The following is a 22,792-nucleotide window of genomic DNA, read 5'->3' on the forward strand; positions in this document are numbered from 1 at the left end:
GTATTTTAATCTCATCTAACAATAAGCAAAATTGAACAATATTAAACATAAGGCCTACTTCATGTTGTACACTTCCAACCATTAAATAAACTGTTAGAAAGTAAGTACTAAGGTTATGTTCATCTACTACATAAAGTATTCAGTAGGTTTTTAATTTAACTCTACAAATCATATCAGAAATAAATCCTTTACCTTTCGTAGTCTGTGTTTAATGTTAATTTCTCCTGTTGCAATATATGACAAAGGGATTATGCGTTTAAGTGAGGATGTAAGTGGCATATCTCTTTTTCCAATACAAGCTGCAGCGGATGTGCAGAGCTGAGCTTGTGCCTTGACGATTGCTTATAACTGACTACTACCGATCAAACCCGTGACTGTGTGAAATTGGCATTAAAAGGCATAGTTTTGAAATCATTGGAGAAAGAAAAGCTGTCTTTCAGGACTATTTTAATAAATTCTTTCTAGTAATAGAAACAGACAACTGTTATGTGACTATGATGCTGAATAAAACAGTGACCTTTTTTCACCACGGTTCAGTGAAAAAGAAAACAAGTGATTTCCTTACTTTGATAAATTGGATATTACATTATTTTATTAGAAAATGTTCTAGTACAGCATAAGTTGAGGGTTACAGGTACAGAAATCTCTCCAGAGGTGAACTGTAGTGATATGGGGTCCAGTGATGTTCCTCTCTCAAATCCAAGACAACCTGGAAACAGGGACTGAAACTTACTGGGGAGGGATTGGTGCTGGAAGTCTTCTGGTGTTTGATCTGGAGGTGGCCGTCCTGGGTTTTCACCTTATTGCATGTCCTTGGAGAGGAAAACACAAGATATCCAATCTCTGGGTAGGGAAGCTGACAGCAGTGTCTGCAGATTCCTTCAGGTTTGGGGCATCTTTTACTGTAGGTGGTAAGAACAAGATTTGCCGAGCACCTTGAGGTGTTTTGTGACAAGTATGAACCCCCTCATGATACTGCTGTGTGCTATGTACTACATCAATAGTCTAATGTTGTTGAGTTGTGTCCCTGTAACTTGTTTTATTCTGATACAGCTATGGATGGTGCTTATACCCAGCTAACAAGTGTGTAAGATCCCTGTTGGGGTTTTTTTATATAGATCCAAAAGCGGGGCAGACAGCATAGTTGGATAGCAATACAAAATTTTCCAGCTGAAGTGTTGGCATTGTGAATATGCTTTTTCTATCTTCCTTTAGGATTAAGATTAAAATAATACATAATTGTGTTGGCCTTTAAAAGTATAAGCTGTTTTTCAAGGAATCATTTTCAGGTAAGATATAAGCACTTCATATTTGACAGATGTCCTGTTTAAATATATACCGCCTCCCCCAAAATGCCACTGTATCAAAACCTTATCTCCTTAGTGGTGTTACAGATATGCTGGTTGTCCAGCAGCAGCAGTTGATAAGGCTTAAAGTAAATAAATCTTAGAGTCTTGTAGCTGCAGGCTGCTCTCCTGCCCTGCAGAAGTTCCAGTCAGTCCTCTGCTGCTTGAAAGGTTTGTCATATTGCAGAAAATGCCATTTTCAGTTCTTTTTTTCTCCAGGCACACCTGGAATGTCTTTCACTCTCTTTTAGTCTTTCAGCAGCATTTAGCAAACTTCAGGTCTACAAAGCTGACCTTGGAAATGCAGGTGTACTTCTGTGTCACTGAAATACCTCTTTCAGGTGAGATGTAAGGCTCCTCATCCAAGGTAGTACTGTGATGCCAGTGAGCTGATGCTCTCTTTTCAGGGTGTCCTTAATATGTTAACAAGAAAATGTTTTGGGCATCTCAGCATTGTCTCATATGACACAATCCATTTTTTCATTTTATTCTTCTCAGAAAAATGTATTTCACTTGCATGCAAATTTCTATTTCTCTGAAATGTACTGTATGAAACATCAGTCCCTCTTTTGCAGTGGCTGGAGTAGGGGATGGGAGCTGGGCTTGGCTGGTGGGGGGAGCAAGTGGAAGGGTGAGATGGGAGAGGAGGGGATGGGTCAGCAGAAAAAAGGTGGGAAGAGAAGCAGTTGGAAAACATTCTGGTGGGGAAAGAGGCTAGGGAAGATGAAGGAAGTGCAGGTGTGTTTGGGTTTATTTCCTTAACCAAAAGGAGGCTTGTAAAGGATCTTGGGAAGACAAGGGATGTGGGAAGGTGGTTTTAATTGCAGAGGTACTGCTTTGCAATAGACAAGCATGGGTTTGTTCTGTTCTGCAGTATTTGTAGGATACACCCAGAGAGTGGTCCTGACAAATAATTGAAGTCTGCCTGCTATGCTTGTGTTTATGGGTGTCTGTGCTCAGTATATATCCTGCTTCAGGGTTTCTGTGTGTGGAAATGTCTTGGAGACAAGGACACTGGATATACAGGTAGAGGGCAGGAATAGTTACTCTATTTTAGGATAATAAAATAGCCTTAGGAATCACTACATTCTCTTTCTGGGTAGGTTTGTGCATAGTTTTGCAGCTTAAAAATGAAAGCAGAGCTGACTGAAAGTCAGCCAGTGATCACTGGAGTTGGACTCCTGCCTTTGGAAGGACCTACAGCACAGCTAAACTACAACCAACTACATGTGCAGCGATGCTGCGGCTCGTACAGGCTTGGCTGACAACTAGTACTGAGCAATGTCAAGTGAAGATAAAACCCAGCAGCTTGATTTGTGCCTGAACTGTTGTCATGTGCAAAGCTGACGTGAGGCCTTTCTTCTTAATGTCACTGAAAGCTCTGGTGTATGTTTCTGCTGTGCCAGGGGGTTCCCCTACAGAGAAAATACCTTCAATCTATCTTCCCACTGCATCCTTTTGCTTCCAGATCTGTGCAGTACCACAGTGTGAGCAACTATGCTCACAAGTAACTGCTTATCAAATGGCAAGTTGAGTGTTTCTGTTCTGTTTTGACATGCCATACCTTATGTGCTGCTACATTTGATTTAGTTATTTCCTCTTGGAAACACTCAGTGTTTGAGCAGCAAGGGGTGAAGGTCAGGTGACCTCATAAGATACAACTAAGGGGGTTTCATTATTTCCTAATATAACTGATTTTAATAAAAATGGGAAACTCCGCACTAGAATGTTGCATCAATGAAAACTTCTGTTATTCTTCTGTTTTCAGAAGAATAACATCCCTTGTGCTGTGTACACTAAGTTTTTAATGATCATCTGCACATGAAGAGTCCTTAAACTTTATAGCAAGTCACCTAACATAAAGCAGGTGCTGCTTTGGTCTCACCAACATGGATACCTTCTTTTCAAAACACAGCACGGGCCTCTTTACAAGCATCTGACAAGGGTTGCTCTTGGGCCAGGTTTTTTCAGCTTGAATCTCTCTGGGGAGGGTCTCGTATTCCCAAACTAAAATCCCCAGTGGATATCCTTTCTAACAAAATGGCTGTCAGCTGCTTTGGAGCAGGGCTGCAGCCACTCGGCTCTGCCCTTGCCAGGCTCCATTTTCTGCCCAGCTCAATAGCCAGCAGCCAGCGCAGGTGAGAGCACTGCTGCTGTGCCAAGAGTCATTCCCAGTGGTAGTCCCTGGGCCTCTCAGAGGCAATCCTGCTCCAAACCTGCAGCTTTTTGGCCAAGCCGTTTGACTCATCCAAGCCAGTTCATTGCTGGCTTTGCTTTTGGAGGAGAGGCCTTCTTGGTGCCCCAGCCCTAGGAAAGTTTCCTGGGTTTGGGATTCTGTTTCTGGGATCGCCCACTACTGCTGTTACCACCGTGGGAGGATGGTTTTAGTCCCTTCTCTCTTTTGTGCTCTTGGCTTGTCTCAAAGGGACAGCAGGTGGCTTGGAGCCAGTGCACAGCTGATGCATCCCGCTACAGACCAGCAGCTGCAAAGGGAGAAGCTGGAGGTGCAGAAGCAACAGGGATCTGCCTCTGCGCCTGAGCCTCAGCCACTGCTGCAGGGCTGTGGGTGATAAAACTGGGTCTCAGCAGCATCTGCAAGGTGGGAGCCTCCAGCAGCCATATTCTGCTGTTCTCACTCTTTCTCTAGGCATGTCCCAAGGCTGGTTGCAGCACCACTTGGTCCCATCACCTTCCGAGTTCCTTCTGCCATTTTGTTTTCTCCCCTACACGAGTGAGAATGGAGGCCTGTTGGACTGAAACCCACACAGAGCAAGTAGCTCTGCTGTGCTGCCCAGTGCTGCTCCTGCCCTTGGCACTGGCGACAGCTGAGGAGGGGGACCATGCTCCACTGGAGACATCCCTGCTGCTCATCGGTCTGGCAGGGCCTCTTCTGGCTAAGGTGTAAATCAGTTGCCTGGTCAATAGAAAGGGACTTCCTTGTCTGCTTTCTCCAGGTCCCTGCATCTCTTCTGTAACAGCTCCTCTTCCCCAGGCAGCAAGCTGAGCCGCTTGGTGCTTCTCCTTTGCCCGGGAGGGGTTTGTCACCCCTTCTCTTGCCTCCAGTTTTGAAGTGCCTCTGGCTGCCCCGAGGTGCTGCATGGCTCCTTCCTCACTCCTTCTGCATTGTGCTCCTTTGGCGCCAGTGCCTGCAGCTGGCGCAGTTAGGTTACAGCATGTGAAAGCCTTCCAAAGCAATTGAAACCCTGACCTGAAGGTGTTTTGCTTGGGGCGGTTCCTCTGTCAATCTACCCGGTAGCCAGGAACCTCCCTCGTGCTGCCAGTGCCCTGGTCTGAACCGCGCACGGAGAACCCCGGCCGTGGCTGACAGGACAAATGAGCTGTGGTAGCAACTGATGTATTTGGAAAGGCGGGAGGCGCTTCCCTAGAAAAGCTCTGCAGCTTTCTGTGGCAAGACATGAGCTTTTTCCCAGCCTTCATGCAAGTGTAGTGAGAGGCAGTGGTGGTATTTCAGGGACATGAGGCATTGGGGTTTCGGTAGTGAGAATCCATTAAACAAACTCACCCCTGGATCATTTCCTTCACCACAGAGTGCCCAAAGTCGCTGCTGTAAGAGGCTTCCTTGTGCCAAGTACCTGTGAACAAGCAGCCCTGAGGCTTGCTTTAAACAGCCTAAATCTGCAAATAATTTGAAGATAGTGGGAATCCCACGAAAGCTTGTTCAGTGAATTACCTGCACTGTTACTCTGCAAGTAAAGTATTTGTACTGCAGCGGGCAACTGGCAATTGGTTCTCCTAAAAAGAACAGATTTTTGCAGCATGGTCGCTTCGATTCATCAGCCCTGGAGATGAGCTGAGCCAACGCCAGCAATCCTTTAATGGTATTTCATCTGCTGCTCGGGGAAGGCAGGCAGCGCCCGCCGGTTCTTGCTGTGCTACCTGCCTGGAGGGGGCGCTCAGGTGCAGCGGCTGCTGTGGGGTGACTGCTTCCAGGGTGATGGTGGGAAACACTGTTGGTGGTAAGAACAGAATGGTTTTAGGAGGGGGACTAAAGAAATGACATGTCAAAGCAGAAAAGCTGGTAAGTCATTAGCTATTCCTCAAACTGCCCATCAGTCTGGGATACAGTTGTGCTTTCCTGATTTTCCATGTCACTGTTCTTCAGTTGCCCTGTTGCAGAAAGGTTGATACGAGCCACTATAAATGTTAAGGAAAGAAAAATAGAATAGCAACCATTAATAGATTCCTTTCACATTTCTGCACTTCTGGTTTTAGTAACCTACCCCCAGCCTACAAGACAGATCTCTGTTAGAGCTGGACGGTGGTGTCCTCCTTGGCCTCTTGGGCGGACATGGGAAGGGACAGCATGGGAGCTGTGGCCACTGGCACTGCACCTTGTGCTCTCCCAGCAGAAGCCAAGCAGTAATGGTAGAACTGGTGAAGAAAGTCTCTCTGTGAGAACTGCTGCTGCTTCTGGAGCAAAGCTGATGTTTGTGCTCATCCTTGGAGCTGAGGACACCCTGATGTCCTGCTCCTGAGGTTGCATGCTTTTGCTTAAATAATGTGAGTCTTCTGTTCCTTCCTCACCCTGCCCAGAGCACAGCGGGGTTGGGTTGCAAACACAGAACAGCAGAATTGTGTTCTCTGCAGTGAAGCTGTGAGGGACATTGATTTGTGAGCTGCAAACAGTTGCAAAATCTGAATTTCAGAAACAAAAGGCATGACCATTTTTAGCCTCAGAGGTTGCTCCTCAGGGTTTGCATGTGTTTCCCTCCCCGTCTGCCCAGGCCCAGTGGAAGGGAGCAGGGCTTCCCATCCTCCCTATAAAGGACTTTCCCAGGCAGCATCCTTCTTGAGCTCTGGGCTGTGGATGGGGCTGCAGGGAGAGGGGTGTTCCCGGATTCATGACTTCCCCCAGCAAGGCTGCCACAGCTGGAATCTTGTGCTTCAGCTGCCTGTTGACTTGCCAGCTCCATCTAGTGCATAATTCATTTTGCTCTCGGGAATACGCAAAGGGTTTTTCTGAATGCTAAACTGTGTAAACAAGAGTTTGATTCTTTCTATGTGTTCCAGGATGGAAACATTAATGGAAGAGCTGCGGGACTTTGAAGCCAAGTAAAACGCTGTCATCTCGCAATCTTCAGGATTAAGAACAGCTCTCCTTTAGTCAGCCTCACTGCACTATCTCGCTGGACAACCTGGACTAGGTTTGGCCTGTGGAACCCTCTCATCCTTGCTGTCAGCACTGATACAGAAGTGTCTTCCAAACCAGCAACCTACAGACAGTCTCAGAGAAAGCACTAAAGCAGAAAGCACTAATGCTTTTATGGGGGAAAGGAAAATGAACAGTTTGCTTCTTAATGTAAAGCAGAGCCCTCACTGGTTGTAAACATTTGGCAGGAATAAAACTGTAAAGCAGATGCCTAAGGGAAAAGAAATAAAGGCAGGGTTGTTCCTTGCCCGGGCAGTTTCTGCAGAATGAGCTGCACAGTTAAGCTAACCCCAACCCTTGGCTGTATGGAGTCTGTACAAAGGCACATGCTGTTTTGCTGTCACCACCATTTCTGTTGTGCAGCTCATTGAATTTTCCAGAGCTGAGCTTTCTACTGTAAAATCTGTTCAAGTAAAATAGTAGTAGGGAACAGGGGGAAAAGGATGGGGTGCTGCTATGGAGAGCACCTTGGAGAGCAGCACAGCTTGAATCATTTGCTATTGCAATAGCAAGGCCTGTAACCCAAGGCTCTTATAGGGCCTTGGAATGCTTTGGGTTGGAAGGGACCTTAAAGATCATCCAGTTCCAACCCCCCTGCCATGGGCAGGGACACCTTCCACTAGAGCAGGTTGCTTCAAGCCCCGTCCAGCCTGGCCTTGAACACTGCCAGGGATGGGGAAGCCACAGCTTCTTCTGGGCACCCTGTGCCAGCGCCTCAGCACCCTCACAGGGAAGAACTTCTTCCTTGGACATGCTTGCTCCAAGCAGCACCTGGAGCATGGTGGTGCTGCTCCACCAGCTTTACCCTCCTTTTGCACCTCCAGCAGGTGTTCAAGCACCTCTGGCGTTCCCCATCAGGTATTTCACTCAGTACAGGCAGCTCAGAACAGTCCCACGCCATGGCCACCCACTTCGGCACAGGTTGGCTCCTGTACCTGTGCGAAGTGGACGCTGTGGCCATGAGACCCATTTGCAAATTCAGGGCATGTGTTCAAATACTCTATAAGAGCTGCCCCGTTCCTGGTTTTCTCTCGTGGTGGGGTTAAAGGGCCAGACCAGGCTATGCCAGGTACTCCCCAAAGCCCTGGTCTAGTGGAAGGTGTCCCTGCCTATGGCAGAGGGGTTGGAACTGGATGAGCTTTAAGGTCTTTCCAACCCAAACCATTCTGTGATTTTTGGTAGGTGAAGTGTGTGTGCAAGTAGCAGAACGCTGCCAACACTTTTATTTCTGCCGGACAAGGGGCCATCCCTGCTGTGCCACCCTGCGTGGAGCTGGGGAAGGGGAGGGCAGGAGCCAGGTGGCTCTGCAGCCCATGGGGCCTGGCACCACTGAGGAAGCAGGGTGGGGGTCAGGCTCTGGTGCCAGTGTTGTATCTGCAAACACAGTGATGGTGTCAAAACTGGGCATGGGACCAAAGCCGTGTTGTGCCAGCTGCTCCCTGGTGAGGGGAGACCATTCCCACTTGGTTTTGTGTCACTTCAGATCTCTGTTCCAGCTAAAGATTTTCTGGGCAATGTAATATTGGCATGATCAAAGTCTGTCATGAAAGGCTAAAATCCAGAGGGATATGGGTAAGAGAAACCACAGAGTTGCTTGAATGTTACTCAGAATATTTTAATGTACATGCTGCCACATTAAAGAAGCGGGAAAAGCATCTTACAGAGATGAAAGATGTAAAAGGATGCAATTTCATCATGCCAAAAGCTATACATTTCAAAGTGACTGAAGCCAATAGCACCAACATAGCTCTTTTTCTGGCATGTGAAAACCAGACAAGAAGTACGGAAAAGGGAAGAGCAAACACGTGTTTAATGGATAGATTAAGCTGTTCTGATTCATCAGATGACGAAGCATTCTTGTGTTTGTGGGGGTTTTTAGTAGGTATAAATTTGGTATAAATAATACTTTAAACAATTCTACCTGTATATTCCTAGTAGGCTGGAACAGCTGTAGGATGTTGGGTAGGTAGTTGGATATTTACAGAGAACGATGAGTGATGTAGAACATGACAGCGAGTATGAAACCCTACCAGACATGGCATTTGAGTAACATGACAGTGAACATCAGCTACAGGCGCGTGTGGTGCCTGCCTGTTACAAGCGGAGAGCTGCAAGTTCAGCAGCCTGTGACTGTCTGTGCTTACAGTACCAACCCAGCCTCACTTCAACCCTGCCTTCCGCAGTGTGGGGTGAGGAAGGCACTCAGACCCCTGCCAAAAGCACCTCTCTTACCTCCCCCATTTGTCTCAAGCTCTTAGAGAAAATAAGGACAAGATTCAGCTGAAGGACTCCCAAACTCCACCGGCCATGTGTAAGTCACAGCTACTTTCCAAAGCCCTTGTTACAGTCAGTGGAAACCTTGATAACAGAGGTTAAGCCCAGCCTACAGTAGATCCCTAAGTTTAGTTGGCTTCTAGGCTGATGATTGATAACAAGAGCTTAGACATGGGCTGTGTGTGGACATCTACTACCTGGCAGTCCCTTTGGCAGAGTGCTGGCAAAGCCCCATTCCTTAGTCACTGTCAGATGTGTCTCCCACCAGGCTCAAAAGTGTCAATAGGAGGGGGACAGCTGCTTGCCCAGAGATGAGTGCTTACTCTGAGCACCTGTACTCAGTTTAGCATTTCACTATCATCTGCGTAACCCACCCTCTTCTCGGTGGGTTTCTCACCAGACCACCTATTCCCATGTGCTGTTAGGGCTCTTAAGCCAGGGCTGAGGACAACTAAAAGGCAGAGCACTGCCCATGGTAATCATAGACTCACAGAATGGTTTGGGTTGGAATGTACCTTAAAGATCATCCGCTTCCAACCCCCCTGCCATGGGCAGGGACACCTTCCACTAGACCAGGTTGCTCCAAGCCCTGTCCAGCCTGGACTTGAACACTGCCAGGGATGGGGCAGCCACAGCTTCTCTGGGCAACCTGTGCCAGCACCTCAGCACCCTCACAGGGAAGAATTAAGTAACACCTAATGCTGCTGGAGGATCCAGCCCCCGTGCCATAGATGCTGAACAGCCTCTGCTGCTCCATACATCTCTGAAGTCAGTGAGGTACCAGATGATAAAAGTAACACAGAGAAAACTACATGGCAGAAAGATACTGTACGGAAACATGAAAGCTAGTATCTTCCCAGTGAGAGAAAGTAAGAGAAATCCCCTCAGTGGGAGGGAGAGAAGCCTGGAAAGAAACTGGGAGCAGCAGGGTGGAGGAGGCTAAGAGGGGTGTGTAAAAGCCAAATCCTGCAGTTGCAATGTGACAGTGAGAAACCTCAGTACTGTTCTGCCCTGAATGTCACAGCAGGCTGAGTGGACCGGACCTGTGTACTCACCTCAGAGCCAGACCGTTGGCAGAGACAACTGCGCTGCAGCGAGCAGAAAAGCAACCAGCACAACTAGGCTCCTGTCAGCAAACGTGGCCTTCATTCTCCCTAATGGAAACATGGCAGTTCAGAGAAAAGCTGGCACTAAGTAGCGAAGGGAGCTGGAATAGGCATCCTTACATGAAATAGAGAAAGAAAACATAGGCCTAAGGGCAAGAATGACTTTGGAACACAGAGCTTGTTCTCCCTGCCTTGCAGAAACCCTGCTGGGGGAGAAAGCTGGCTGGAGACAGGGACAGCCTGTCCTGCCAGCCCATGCGGGTTCTCAGCAGCCTCCTTCGGGGACTGACCACTTGCTGAGAGGGAATTCACTCAAGACCCTCTATATAGGAGCTGCACACAACTGGGCCCTCTGTTCTCTGCCCAGGTTTAGTGGAGCCATATCGTTACAGATGCCTCCCACCAGCAAGCTTCTGGGGACTCCCTTCCATGTGAGGGTTTTACCAGTGGGGATGGAGCTGTGCTGACAAAACAGGGTGGGGAAAGGGGGGAAACCTTCCACTCTCTCCCCAGGCAAAGCAGTTGCAGAGCAGCAAAGACTGTCACAGACCATGCCAGACAGGACATGAATGAACACTGCTCCTCTGTCAGCATGGTCCTTTGTGCAGAGTCCAGCTCATTAGAAAGAATCAGACTAAAGCATCTGGGTGGACGGGTATTTCATACACGTGCACAGGCCAGGCACGTGCTGCTGCTTAGCTGTAGTCCAACCACTTGTGCAGGTGCTTCACTGTGAAAGAACAAAGATTTTGAGAAGCCCAGATGATCATCCACACATTTGATCAGCTATTAAGGTAGCAAGGTAGAGCATGTACTCTATAAATATTTGTGAAGCCTTTAACAAAACCCCAATCCCGTTTGCTTTAAGTACAACACCTGCTTAACTCAACAGAGGTGGGAAGAGACAATGTGTCAAGACCTACACACACCACACACAATAAACATTCTGAGCATGACATGTAAGAAACCCACTCCCAGTACAAAAAAGTACCCAAATGCCAGACCAAATCTCCCCCTACGAAGATGACAGTGTTCTATTTACAAGAAAATACTGCTTTAGTTAAAAATGCTAAAACCCATTCTCTTGAGTTCATACAAAAATAATCAGGTCTATATGCACACACATATTTACATACATTTATGGCTTTCACAGGCTTCAACCTTCTCCAATAAATAAATGAGGAAGTATAAAGACTCCGTTACTGCTTTTTTTCCTCCTCAGGTTTTTCACCCTCTGCTTCTCCAATTGACAAGGTGCCACTACCGTATTTTTTCACTCGGGTTTCTACTCTGGCCAGTCTCTGCTTCACCTTCTGTTGAGATGAGGTGTATTCTGCTAAGAGCCTCGCAAACCTGGTCTGCAGTGTATCCAGAGCTGTTTCAAGTTTTTCTACTTTTTCTTCCAAGTCTTTTGGGTCAGCTCCTGCTTTTGCTGCTTCTTCATCTATTAAATTGTCTTTCATCAGAATTTGTCGCCCTTTCTCTTCCAGAGCCTTTTTGGCTTCTGGATATTCTGTGAGGGCTTCCATTAAATCATCTTTAGACAAGCAGAACAAATCAGAATAACCAATACTCCTTATGTTGGCTGTCCTCCTGTTGCCAGATTTGCTACCTTTGATGTTTAGGATGCTGATTTCACCAAAGTAGCTGCCATCGCTTAGGACTACAAACTGGGTTATGCCATCATCTGCCACCACAGCCAATTTTCCCTCTTTAATAATGTACATTTCTCTCCCAATATCTCCCTTTTTGCAAATGTAGTCCCCAGGACTGAAGACGGTAGGTTTCAGTTTCAGCACCAGCTCAATGAGAAGTCCAGCTTCACAATCCTGGAATATACGCACTTTCTTCAGTGTATCCAAATGGACATTGATGGCGATTTCAGCCTTCAACTTGTCAGGCAGATTTTTGAGAACTTCCTTCTCATCCACTGTTTTCTTGTTGGTCCAGAGGTAATCGAACCACTTAATAACCCTGGCTTCCAAATCCTTAGTCACTTTTCGGAAATGCATGTACTGCTTAATGGAATCCACTTTGGACTGAAACTCTGCCCTGGAGGCATTCATGTTGGAAATCATGGAGCCCACGTTACCGACAATGGTAGCGAAGATCAGGACACCCACCAGGAAGTCAATGACCACAAAGAGATACTCTTCATCTTTCACTGGGGGAGGTGTTTCTCCGATGGTTGTCAGCGTGAGCGTTGACCAGTACAGACTGTAAATGTACTTTCTAGACAGGCGCCCGTACTCCGGGATGGACACGTTGGGGTAGACCCAAGAGTCGGTTCCAAATCCGATGAGCTTTGAAATTGCAAAGTATATACACGCATTCCAGTGGATGATGATAAGAATGTATAAGACAAGGTTTCCAATACGAAACATGTTGGGATAATTTGTCCTGGTTTCAGTACGGTCAAAAAACTCAAACAGCCGAGAAATCCTCAGCAAGCGGTTAAATCGCAGCTCAGGGTAGTTCAACCCAAACTTCAGGTATGCCAGGTCTGTTGGCACGAGGGACAGCACATCCAGTTTGAACTGCAAAGTTTTGGTATAGTGATCTCGCAATTTCTTTTCATCCTGAACTAGCAAGCCTTGTTCAAGGAAGCCTTCAAAGAATAAAAGTACATATTTTACATGTTAGAACAGAAATGCCATAAACAGTACTGACCTACTTACATTGCAGATACCTGAGAAGATTAAAATTTGTATTGATCTGCATACAGACACTGATACACTATGAATTCATTTATGAAAAATATTTCATTGCAAATGCAGATGTTTCAATGAAGTTTCAAAGCTGACATATAATGATGAAGAGCAATGACTCTATGATTACCACCGTACTCCCTGCAGATTTACACTCTGTTCTGGGACAGCTGTTATCTTTTTCTTTTAGGTATGTTTGCAAAAAGAAAGGGGAGATTCAAATCTGTCATTATTTTGTGAATCACTGGCACGAGTCATAAGTAAAATTAAGCAAGTGCTAAGCAATTGTGTGCAAAATCAGAGTGGAATATTTTTAAATACATACCAAGAAGAAGTAGGCATAACGGATTGTTGGAAACTTTTTTCCAAACAATATAGATACCCTTGAGATAAAGAAACCCAGTTTCCGCCTCCCTGAGCCATGCTTTCCCTCTTGTGTCCAATGTTATAAGCAGAATTTTGTACATTGGCATTTCTTCATTCAAAAGACTTTGGAAAGTTTTAGATTTTAGGAAATTATAGTAGTAGAAGAAAAACTACAGTAAGAAACCTTAAAGCAAACTACATCTGTGTAAGAGTTCTCCCAGAAAGTACAGCTGCAGCGCTGGTTTGTACCTCTGAAAGCTCAAGGCACGGCAAATGCTCCACAGGGCACAGCCTATGCACCGCAAAATACTTGCTGCGATTGCAAGCAAGTGGAGATGTCCAGCTGTCTGCCCACTAGGCCAGACAGGAGGGAAAGTCCACTGAGCGAGAAGCAAAACATTCCCAATGTATCAAGGATTATCACATTTTGCTAATCCCTGAGCAATCTACAAGCAGCAGCATCCTCAGGGAAGCATCTGCTAAGGAAGACCAAGCCGCATGTCTTTGTGCCCTACACACCACAGCTGTGTTTCTGGAATGTATGCCTATCTGTACAGTTGCCTCATGTATGTGTGTATCTGTCTCTGGGTATCTGCAAACTGGAAGTTTTTGCGTCTGGGTGACTACAAATGGAAGTAGTTCTTGTGCTATGAATGCATCACCTCCCAGAAAACTGCTGGAAAAGCTGCTCAAATATGCTCTTAACATTAACAGAGTTATGCAACTAAACAGAAAAGTTGGCCAGGCAGATGAATTTCTGGCTCACATTAAATTTTAAATTTGAAAACACCCTCCTGAAGGGAGATAAAAGCCCTCAGCTCTTTTTTGCCCCCTCACGGAACTGAAGTCCTACAGTAAAACTTTTTGGAAGCACCAAAATGTGGGGTATACTAAACTCAACCAGCTGCTGAGACATGAATCTTTTCTGCTTCACAGTGCACAGTCACCAAAGAGGTGAAATGCAGCAAAACTGGCCCTGCAGCTAGACAGAACTGCACCACAGAGAAGCTGTGCAGATCACAGTAGTTGCAGGGTTACCTAGGTCACACTTCAAAGCCAATCTCTGCCTTTAGGCAGCAGGGAGTCACACTCTTTCCCAAGGGCTTCCATGACCTCTGTCCCCAGGGCAGATGGACCCTGCAGACTTACAGGAAAAGGCAGCAGGCACAGAGCCGAGAGAGGTTGTTAAGAGAGTTGACAAAGATTTCAGCACCTAAAAGAAGTGACTTCCTTATTTGAGTGCCTGAAACTGCAGCCAACACCTGCACTGAAGCGTTCAGGAGATCTTTGTGGCAATTCTGCAGTTCCAATCCAGGCCTGCAAAGCTGACCGCCTAACCATACCTTAATAGCCAGACAATCATTATCAGGACAGACTATGGAAATGTGTAATTTGCATTGCCTGGATATGCCCAGTTTCTGCTCAGTTTTTTCCCATTACAATAACAAATGTAACTGCAGAAGAGAAATCTAGTTGGCAGAGTTGACATTTCAACTACACAAAGAAGATGAAGCCCCTCCATCCCGCCACAAATACAGCAGTCCTGTCATTTAGGCTGCTGTCTGTAAGAGACTTTCCTGTTGAACAAGGTACTTGCTAAGTTTAAGAATTTGGCTTGCCATGAGTCGTGCACTTCCCAGCATGACAGCATTTTTAGCCTCTGTCTTATAATTATGTTTACAACTTGTCACAAGCCATAATTAATGTCAAGCTGCCAACATGATTAAAAAAAGAAAAAAAGGAAGAAAAAAGAAAATGTAAAACCCAAAGATTTAAAAGAACTCTTATTTGTATAAAGATCAGTGTGCTTCTGGACCTCTTCAAGGGACTTTTTGGGGTTGAGTCCATACCATAAAATGGAACAAGCCAGGAAACATATTCTGGCCCTGAGACCAACTACCATGACAGCTTCTGTTCACGTGCAAGCTCTCACAGCCTCCTCCAACAATAACACCATGAAGAGCACCCAACCTCTGCTGTCCTTTCAGCTGCGCCCAGATACTGCCCTGAAGGAGTGCTGGCTGGCATGGACCAAACTGCATACACCAAAGTACATCATAGAATCATAGAATCATATCAAGGACTATCGTAGCAATTTAATGGTATGGATCACTGTATGGTATTGCTTAGGCCTATGTTACGACCTTATTTAGTTTAAAACAGATATCCTTTTAAGGCTAGAATCTGTATTAGCTGGGCATGCTCTAATATGAAATCTTCTCAGCCTGTCTGGTCTGCAGAAACAGGGACAGGAAGCCGAAAGGAATCACTTCACACCTGACATGGCACAGTCTTCACAGATCCTTTAGGTTCCCGCTTTCTTCAGGAAGGCAGGACCTAAGCAGAGGTGCCTGGGTTAATCCCACACCACCACCCTCCCGGGTTAACCCTGTAACACCACCAGGCAGTGGGAGCCCCAGCCAGGACCTCAGAGAGGCTGCAGGAAATACAGCTGGTGGTTCCAGGCAGAAGACTGCAGACCAGAGGCTGAGCTGGGTGCCAGGTCTTGTGCTTGACTGACTCAATAATCACTTCTGAGCAGGATGCTGCACAGCTTGGCTAGGAAAGCAGCACTTGTGGGGTGCAGTTGGTTTCTTGCCCAATCTAATGATTAAACACAAGCAATACATAACAGAAAGAGTGACTGTGACATGGAAAGTGCCTTATTCTTCCTTCCCAAGGCAGCCTGTTACGGTGGCTGTTCAGTCAGTGTTTGGCATGCCTATCAAGCACTGACAGAACTGAATTTAGAAAGAAGTGAAGTGCAGGTGTTGGGATGTCCAGCTTTAAAACAATCCAAGCTGGTTAGACACTTCATCTTCCCAAAGCCTCCACTGCTGAGCTCGGCTGTAGACAAGGTATTACACTGGTCAGATCCTACAAGGAATTTCTGTTTCCAGCCTTTCTATCCATGCTGTATCTGAAAACACTGTAAAACCCCAGAAGGACTCACCTGTTCTGAATCTCACAAACATGTCAAAAATATAGATGATATCAGAGCCATAATCCAAGAACAGCCATAATTTAATGTGGTCCTCTTGTAGCTCATCAAAGCAGGCTCTAAAGAAACAAAGACACACACACATACAAAAATTCCACCAACTGCATAAGAAGAGTACTTGCAATGTGTTAGTGCACATTACCGGCACTGAAAAATTACAGGCAGCACATCTCCATGCCCAGACACCTGCACACTAGAGCTATGTCTAAACAGACACTAGGATCTTTCAGAATTCAAAGGTACTCAGGCTGGGAACAAAACTTGAACACATATATGCCACACAAGTGGCATACACAAATCCCTACAACTACACATGCATTGGATTTCATGGGATACACATCTCCATTAAGATAATTCCCAAATACAAGATTTGTTTCTGAGAGGCAAGCCATTCTCATCTCTCCCAGCTGTCTGACACAGCCTAAGTTAACCATTTCCACAGGACTCCATTACTTTATCTTAAACTGTTTTCCACATTTTACAAGGGAAAATAAATACTCGAGTAAAACCTTCCTGCCCCTCAAGCATCTACAGATGCCTAGTGTTAATTTAAGATGACCCAACACTGCCCAGACCCCTCTCGTCTGTTCTCTATTGGGTGACTACAAGACCTATCTCTAGCAGTGGCTGCTGAGCCTACGGTGACCAAAGCCTATCTCTGCATCTAGCCAGCAGGTGGCACACAGAGGCCACAGCCAGCGCTCATGAGGATGCTCATTGCAAGTTACAACACATTGATTGTGAGAAAAAGATAAACACCTGCTATCTATTCCCAGTGGTATGTATATCATATATCCCTAAGGGTATATGGACTGTAAATCTTCTAGGTAAGCCACCCAAAAAGTAGCATAGGGAGATAAGAGGATGATTTACATAGGAAACATAATGAGACACTACATTTGAAACCTAAAATTATTAACTTAAAGCCATACCTGCACACCAGCATACACCAGTTATAGAACACGGGTGCTGCAATTATGGTCAGCCAGTTGTAGTAAATATTGCTTGAAGGATCTATCACAAAGATTTGTTTTTTCTTCCTGGAAAGTAAAACGTGAAGGTTTACACTGGGTATGTGAGGAAATGACCCTGCTGGACCTCCCTCTTCTGGAGGCTGCTCATCTCATGATGGACTCACAGCCGCCAAAGAAGAGAAAGTATCCATGCAGGCAGCTCCAGGTAAGATTCTAAATATTAGCTTCATCTCATCTGACATGCTCTATTTATTTGCTTGACCCAACTTTGGAAAAAGTAAGTATGAGTGGAAAGAAAACCACAGATATTCACACTGCCCCAGCTTTTCTGCATATGACCCCCACTGAAAAAAAGTAAAATGCTAAATGTTTCTTATTACCATTCTAGCTAGAAGGCTATGGCCCATTGCTAGAAAAAGAGCCTTCCTTTGCAGATTAATTTTGATTGTTTTGGTAAATTCTGTTCTGGAAATGACTGCATGAGCACACACTTAAACAAGTAAAACACCTACGTATTGAAACGCATGTTTATACAAGTAAGACTCCGTGTGTGCATACACACATATAGTGTATGACTAGAACTAAGATGTGTTATTATGTAAAAGCAAATTTAACATATTCACAGTCCTGGCTCCCTAGGCCTCACAACAATGAAGAGATGCTAAATGAAGCATACAGGCCTGGAGTTTAAAGATTTAAAGAACAGCATGGCTAATGGCACATGTAGAGCATGCTCAGAAGTGCCCTTCCCCAGCACAGGAAAAGTTGATATGGAAGAGACAGCAATTAGGCATGTTGTATGTCATCAAAGGAAATATGTATTAGTGGATTGTGAGGTCCACGGATGCAGAAGTTATTCCAACAGTAACATGTGATATCATGATCTGTGAACTCTATAGCAGTGTGGGGAACATGTGACTGGGCAATGCTTCATATGTATTTGTGTGACTTTTCCTAATCCCCAAGAATGTAAATATATTAAAATGAAATGATAATTTATTTCATATTTGTGTGTATTTCTGGCATTAACCTTGCTGAATGTCCAGATGATAATGTTAGTAAAGGAAGCAGCTTTAATCTAAAAAGTATTTACTTTGCCATCTTAGAATCATAGATTCATAGATTAGTTATGGTTGGAAAGGACCTTAAGATCATCTGGTTCCAACCCCTCTGCCACGGGCAGGAGCGCCTCGCGCTAAGCCATGTCACCCAAGACTCCATCCAACCTGGCCTTGAACACTGCCAGGGATGGAGCATTCACAACTTCCTTGGGCAACCCGTTCCAGTGTCTCACCACCCTCACTGTAAAGAACTTCTTTCTTATATCTAACCTAAACTTCCCCTGTTTAAGTTTGAACCTGTTACCCCTTGTCCTACCACTACAGTCCCTAATGAAGAGTCCCTGCCCAGCATCCTTGTAGGCCCCCTTCAGATACTGGAAGGCTGCTATGAGGTCTCCACGCAGCCTTCTCTTCTCCAGGTGGAACAGCCCCAACTTCCTCAGTCTGTCATCAAACGGGAGGTGCTCCAGCCCCCTTATCAATCTCATGGCCCTCCTCTAGACTTGCTCCAACAGCTCCATGTCCTTTTTATGTTGAAGACACCAGAACCGCACACAATACTCCCAAGTGAGTATCAAGTATCTTCACAACAGGTTTTGAGCCATTTTCTCTGGAAAACTGGTCAGCACCTCAAAACTGGTGACTATGAAATATGGTCTTCACATGACAGAGCACAGTACCTTCTAGACATCAAAACGTTTCTTTTCTTTGACAAAATGTTTTAAAACCTTTCTGGCTACTGCAAAGCTCAGGCTCTCACTATACAGTAACTGAAGCCAAAAGAGAATCCTTAGAGCAAAGGCTTTCTAAGCAAATGAAGCTTTGATTAAGAAAGTCAAGATCTTGAGACCAAGCAGATTCTATCTGGGAGCAATTCCCAGTTACATGTCCCCATGCCTATACAGCACATGCCACTATACACATACACATAAACTTGCAGTATAGTACCCTAACATACTCCCTAACTGGAAAGTCCATTCAAATGCATATTTTTATCTGTTATCACGGATATTTTTAATGACTGGTAATAACTAAATTGCACTATCTTTGGGTGAACTTTGGGGGAAGAAAACAAAAGCAGGATCCATTTCTGTCCAAAGCATTCAAATGATCTTGTTTGATCACTGAAAACAGGACAATTGCAGAAATACAGCATCTCCTAATCAGCAGAAGCAAACTTTAGTGATTATCAGGAATGAACTGCACCATATTAGGTAATTAAATATGCTAGTCAGTGTAATAACTAAACTTATTAGTAAAGCTACAATTCTCTACAGGTAAGATGTCTCCTCTTTGTCTAAACCAGACTTTTGGTTCATCTACTCTGAATTATTATGGACGTTCTGGAAGAATTACAAGTCTGTGCAGATCTGCAGAGTGGGCTGCGAACTTAAAATGCCCTCATAGTACAAAAGTGATCTTCAACAGCAAATCAAAGTGAGCAAAAGTAGCTGAATTCCTTTTTACTGGCCTAGGAAGCTGTTGATGACATGTCTAAACACAGGTCTTAGAGATGCAAGAAGTTTGTTAGGCAGTTGCACCTTTCCAAAGGGAAAAATGTATTAAAGATTTGACGGGCTAACATTCTGCGGCCTACAGAACAATAATTGTGGTGGAAGTGTCGCGATGAAATGCCATACTGTGCTTTGTGGTGTAGGAGGTGTGTTTCAAGCACACCTTCATTCTTCATACTTACTCTTCTTTTTTTTTATCATCTTTTTTGTCATCTTTCTTTTCCTCTTTCTTTTCCTCTTTCTTTTCCTCTTTTTTCTCCTCTTTCTTTTCCTCTTTTTGCTCCTCTTTCTTTTCCTCTTTTTTCTCCTCTTTAACCTCCTTCTTTTCTTCCTTTTTGCTGTACAACATAATGTAAGGCTTAGCAATATTACTGATATTCTAGCAGCTAAGGGAGAGGGTGGATATTGAGATTCAGGAAAATCGACTAGATTCCAGACGGAGTAGGACAGGGATCCAACTGGTAAAAAGGGTTTACAGTCTGAGGCCTCTCAAATTGACACCACCACACTATCACATCAGGTAACCAGCTGGCTGATTCAGTGCATTAGTCACTTGTGCTTTCTTGATCTCTTCAGACATCAGTGTACCAGGCTGACTTTAATTATATGCTTCCAGTTTATTTCATTCGTTAGAACTCAGGCATTTGAAAAGATATCTATCAAATGATAATAGAACTTGAAATGGCTCACCAAACTGTCAACTTTCTTTGTATATCCAAAACCTCACAGAGACTGTCTGAAGCCTTAATGGTAATTAAATGAGATTAAGGTGAATTTCCTCTCACATGTCTTTTAAACTAACATGGAGCATAGGTAGAGGAGAAAAGAACCTTTGGGTTGACTGATCTTCTATTTGTACATGCATCTCAACTCAAAGAAACAGTTTTCACTTCCAAGGCTGATTTCTACATGGCAGTGAGAACTGCCACTCAAGAATTTATTTCTCTGCCCCTGACACCCCTGAACTTTATGACTTCTTTTTCAAACCTGCCCCCAAAACTAATTCCTATTTAAAAAACATATCAGGATTTCACTGTACATTACTATGCATGGCGTCTGATCTGAAGGCCAAGTCACAGTTGCTGTTGTTAGCATTAACATACCTCCTCAATACTTCCAATGTCTGGCATTCTTACTAGAAAGGAAGAACTATGAGTAAACATAATTTTCAAAGGGTAGGGCCACTGTACAGTTGTGGATGTTGTTATGCAGGAAAAACTAGGTTGAGATAGAGAATCAATCAGGAAGTCTTAATGGTGGTGAACTCTGGAGGGAATATTTTGACAATTCCAACTTCCTCCTATGTTTTGTTTTTAAAAAGAAAAAAAAACGTTTTTTCACACAGGATCTAATGCCAACATTTCTTTTTCTCTGAGATCTACAAACTCATCTGCCAACTACAGGTATCTTTCATAAGTGAGTTTCTTCCATTTCTGTGACCTCCATCCATCTCTTTATTGTGGTAACTCCGTATTTACCATAGTCCCACCTACCTGTAGGTGGAAGTCACTCAGAGGAACAGGATGGCCACAATCAAAGACTGTGATCTACAGTTCCCCAAACGTAGGCACTTCTTAGGTGTTTAACTTAATGAAAAGCTTCAAAAAACACCTGCATCTTTTTTATCAGTGCTCTTGAGTAAACTGGAATCCAGTAACTAACAAAGCATTTGTTTGTGACTGTTCTCTTTAACAGCAATACGGTGGCATCCATTCTGTGCTTCGAGCACGTTAAAAGGAGCATGCAACTTCAGACTTAGAAAACATGTCTTTGTCAGCCCCTATGAAAACACTGTCATAGTCTTTGAATGAATCCAACATTTGCATTTCTCATCTGTCAAGTACTTTGCAAATCAAGTATGTTTCAGACTGTCAGGCAGGTAGACAGACAGATGTTGTCTGCATTTAAAAATAATGAAACATTGGAAGGATGAAAGTTTTGCCCAAGGTACATGAGTCATTGTCAGAAACAGAGTAAAAAAGCAGTATTTCCATCCTAATAGGTCCTCTGGGCCCTGACTAGCAGACTAGGCTCCAGGCTTCTAGCACTTTTTCATACTAGTCTAAATAAAATCCTGCACATTTCTGTCACTGTTCACTGCACGCTGATTCTACTTTATAATGGAAGCTATGCAAACCAAACCAAAAAGTTGCTTCAGGAGCAAGACCACCTCTTGTTCAGCTATATGCACAATCATCTTTTGGGTTTGCAGCATCATTTCAATGTGCAGTTTGAACTAGCCCACGATGGAACTATTTGTAGAGAAAACCAAGAGTTTACTTTAAGTTTTTCTGACATAATCAGAAACTATCATGATTATTTTTAATTTTTGTTTTCATCCAGAAATCAATGAAAAAAAAAAATCATCATGAGTGAGAACAGATTTGCTGCTGGATGCTACAGAGCAGATACGTCCTCAGATAGCTGTGGCCTAAGACATGCAAAAAACATTGGTGTTGAGTGATTTTAAATTACAGGAGTTCTTCACCTTTTCAAGAGATTTCTCTTTGGTATAACACTGTGAAATATCTTGTCAAATATATAAAATAAACTTCAAAGGATAGCTAGCTTCTGTCAGAGCTTCTGTTGCAATGCAAGCCTGATTATGTTGCCCGTCAATCTCTCTACATCTACACCAACGATATCTGTTGAACTGACACACACATTTTAAAAAGATGGTTAGTTTTCATTTAGACTGTACACACTGAGTGTTTTCTTGGTACCCTGATCAATATCCACTTCTCATTTGACAATCTGAAATTTTTGGGGCACTCGATTTGCAAGAAGGGACTAGTATGTTAAAAAAGGAAAGTCACTATTAGAAAATTAATACATGCTTCTTGTTTAAAAACTGAATAATTAATAAATCAATTGGCAATGCAGTAAAATCAGCCAGCTGAACTAGAGGAGGTAAGGACTAAATGCTTAATCAAATTCACTCCTTGAGAGGTAAGGGTAACTTCAGACAAAAAGAAGTTCACAGGGGGCACAAAGGATGCTTTTCATACAAAGAAAACTAGATCTTTCTTTACAATTAAACTATATTCTTAGGAAAGACTTAGGAAGAGATAAGGAGTTTATACTACAAATGTTACTAGATTGGAAAGGGAAAAAGAGAAGGAGCTAGTAGTCTAAAGGTGTATGGAAGTTATCAGTACTTACTCTTCATTAGTGTTGTTGCTATAGTTGACATTAAACCTGGCCAAGGGCCAGAGGCTGCAGCAAGTTAAATAAAACACATTAAAGAGTGTAAAGACTGTTGGTATTTCATA

General features: G+C 44.2%; 1 protein-coding gene across 5 annotated transcripts in view; it reads right to left on the reverse strand.

The window, feature by feature from the left end:
* Nucleotides 1-8,110: 8,110 nt before the first annotated feature.
* CNGA3 (cyclic nucleotide gated channel subunit alpha 3) overlaps nt 8,111-22,792 on the reverse strand; it is a 34,987-nt gene continuing 20,305 nt past the window's right edge. For all 5 annotated transcript variants that reach the window (XM_030472554.1, XM_030472528.1, XM_030472537.1 and 2 more), the window contains exons 5-7: nt 16,904-17,011; nt 15,924-16,030; nt 8,111-12,504 (exon numbers count right to left, since the gene is read on the reverse strand). In XM_030472554.1, coding sequence (XP_030328414.1) covers nt 11,096-12,504; nt 15,924-16,030; nt 16,904-17,011 — 1,624 coding nt within the window. In that variant the 3' untranslated portion in view covers nt 8,111-11,095. The remainder of the gene's footprint in view (nt 12,505-15,923; nt 16,031-16,903; nt 17,012-22,792) is intronic.

Source organism: Strigops habroptila, chromosome 2 (assembly GCF_004027225.2).
Source record: "Strigops habroptila isolate Jane chromosome 2, bStrHab1.2.pri, whole genome shotgun sequence".
NCBI classification, from domain to species: domain Eukaryota; kingdom Metazoa; phylum Chordata; class Aves; order Psittaciformes; family Psittacidae; genus Strigops; species Strigops habroptila.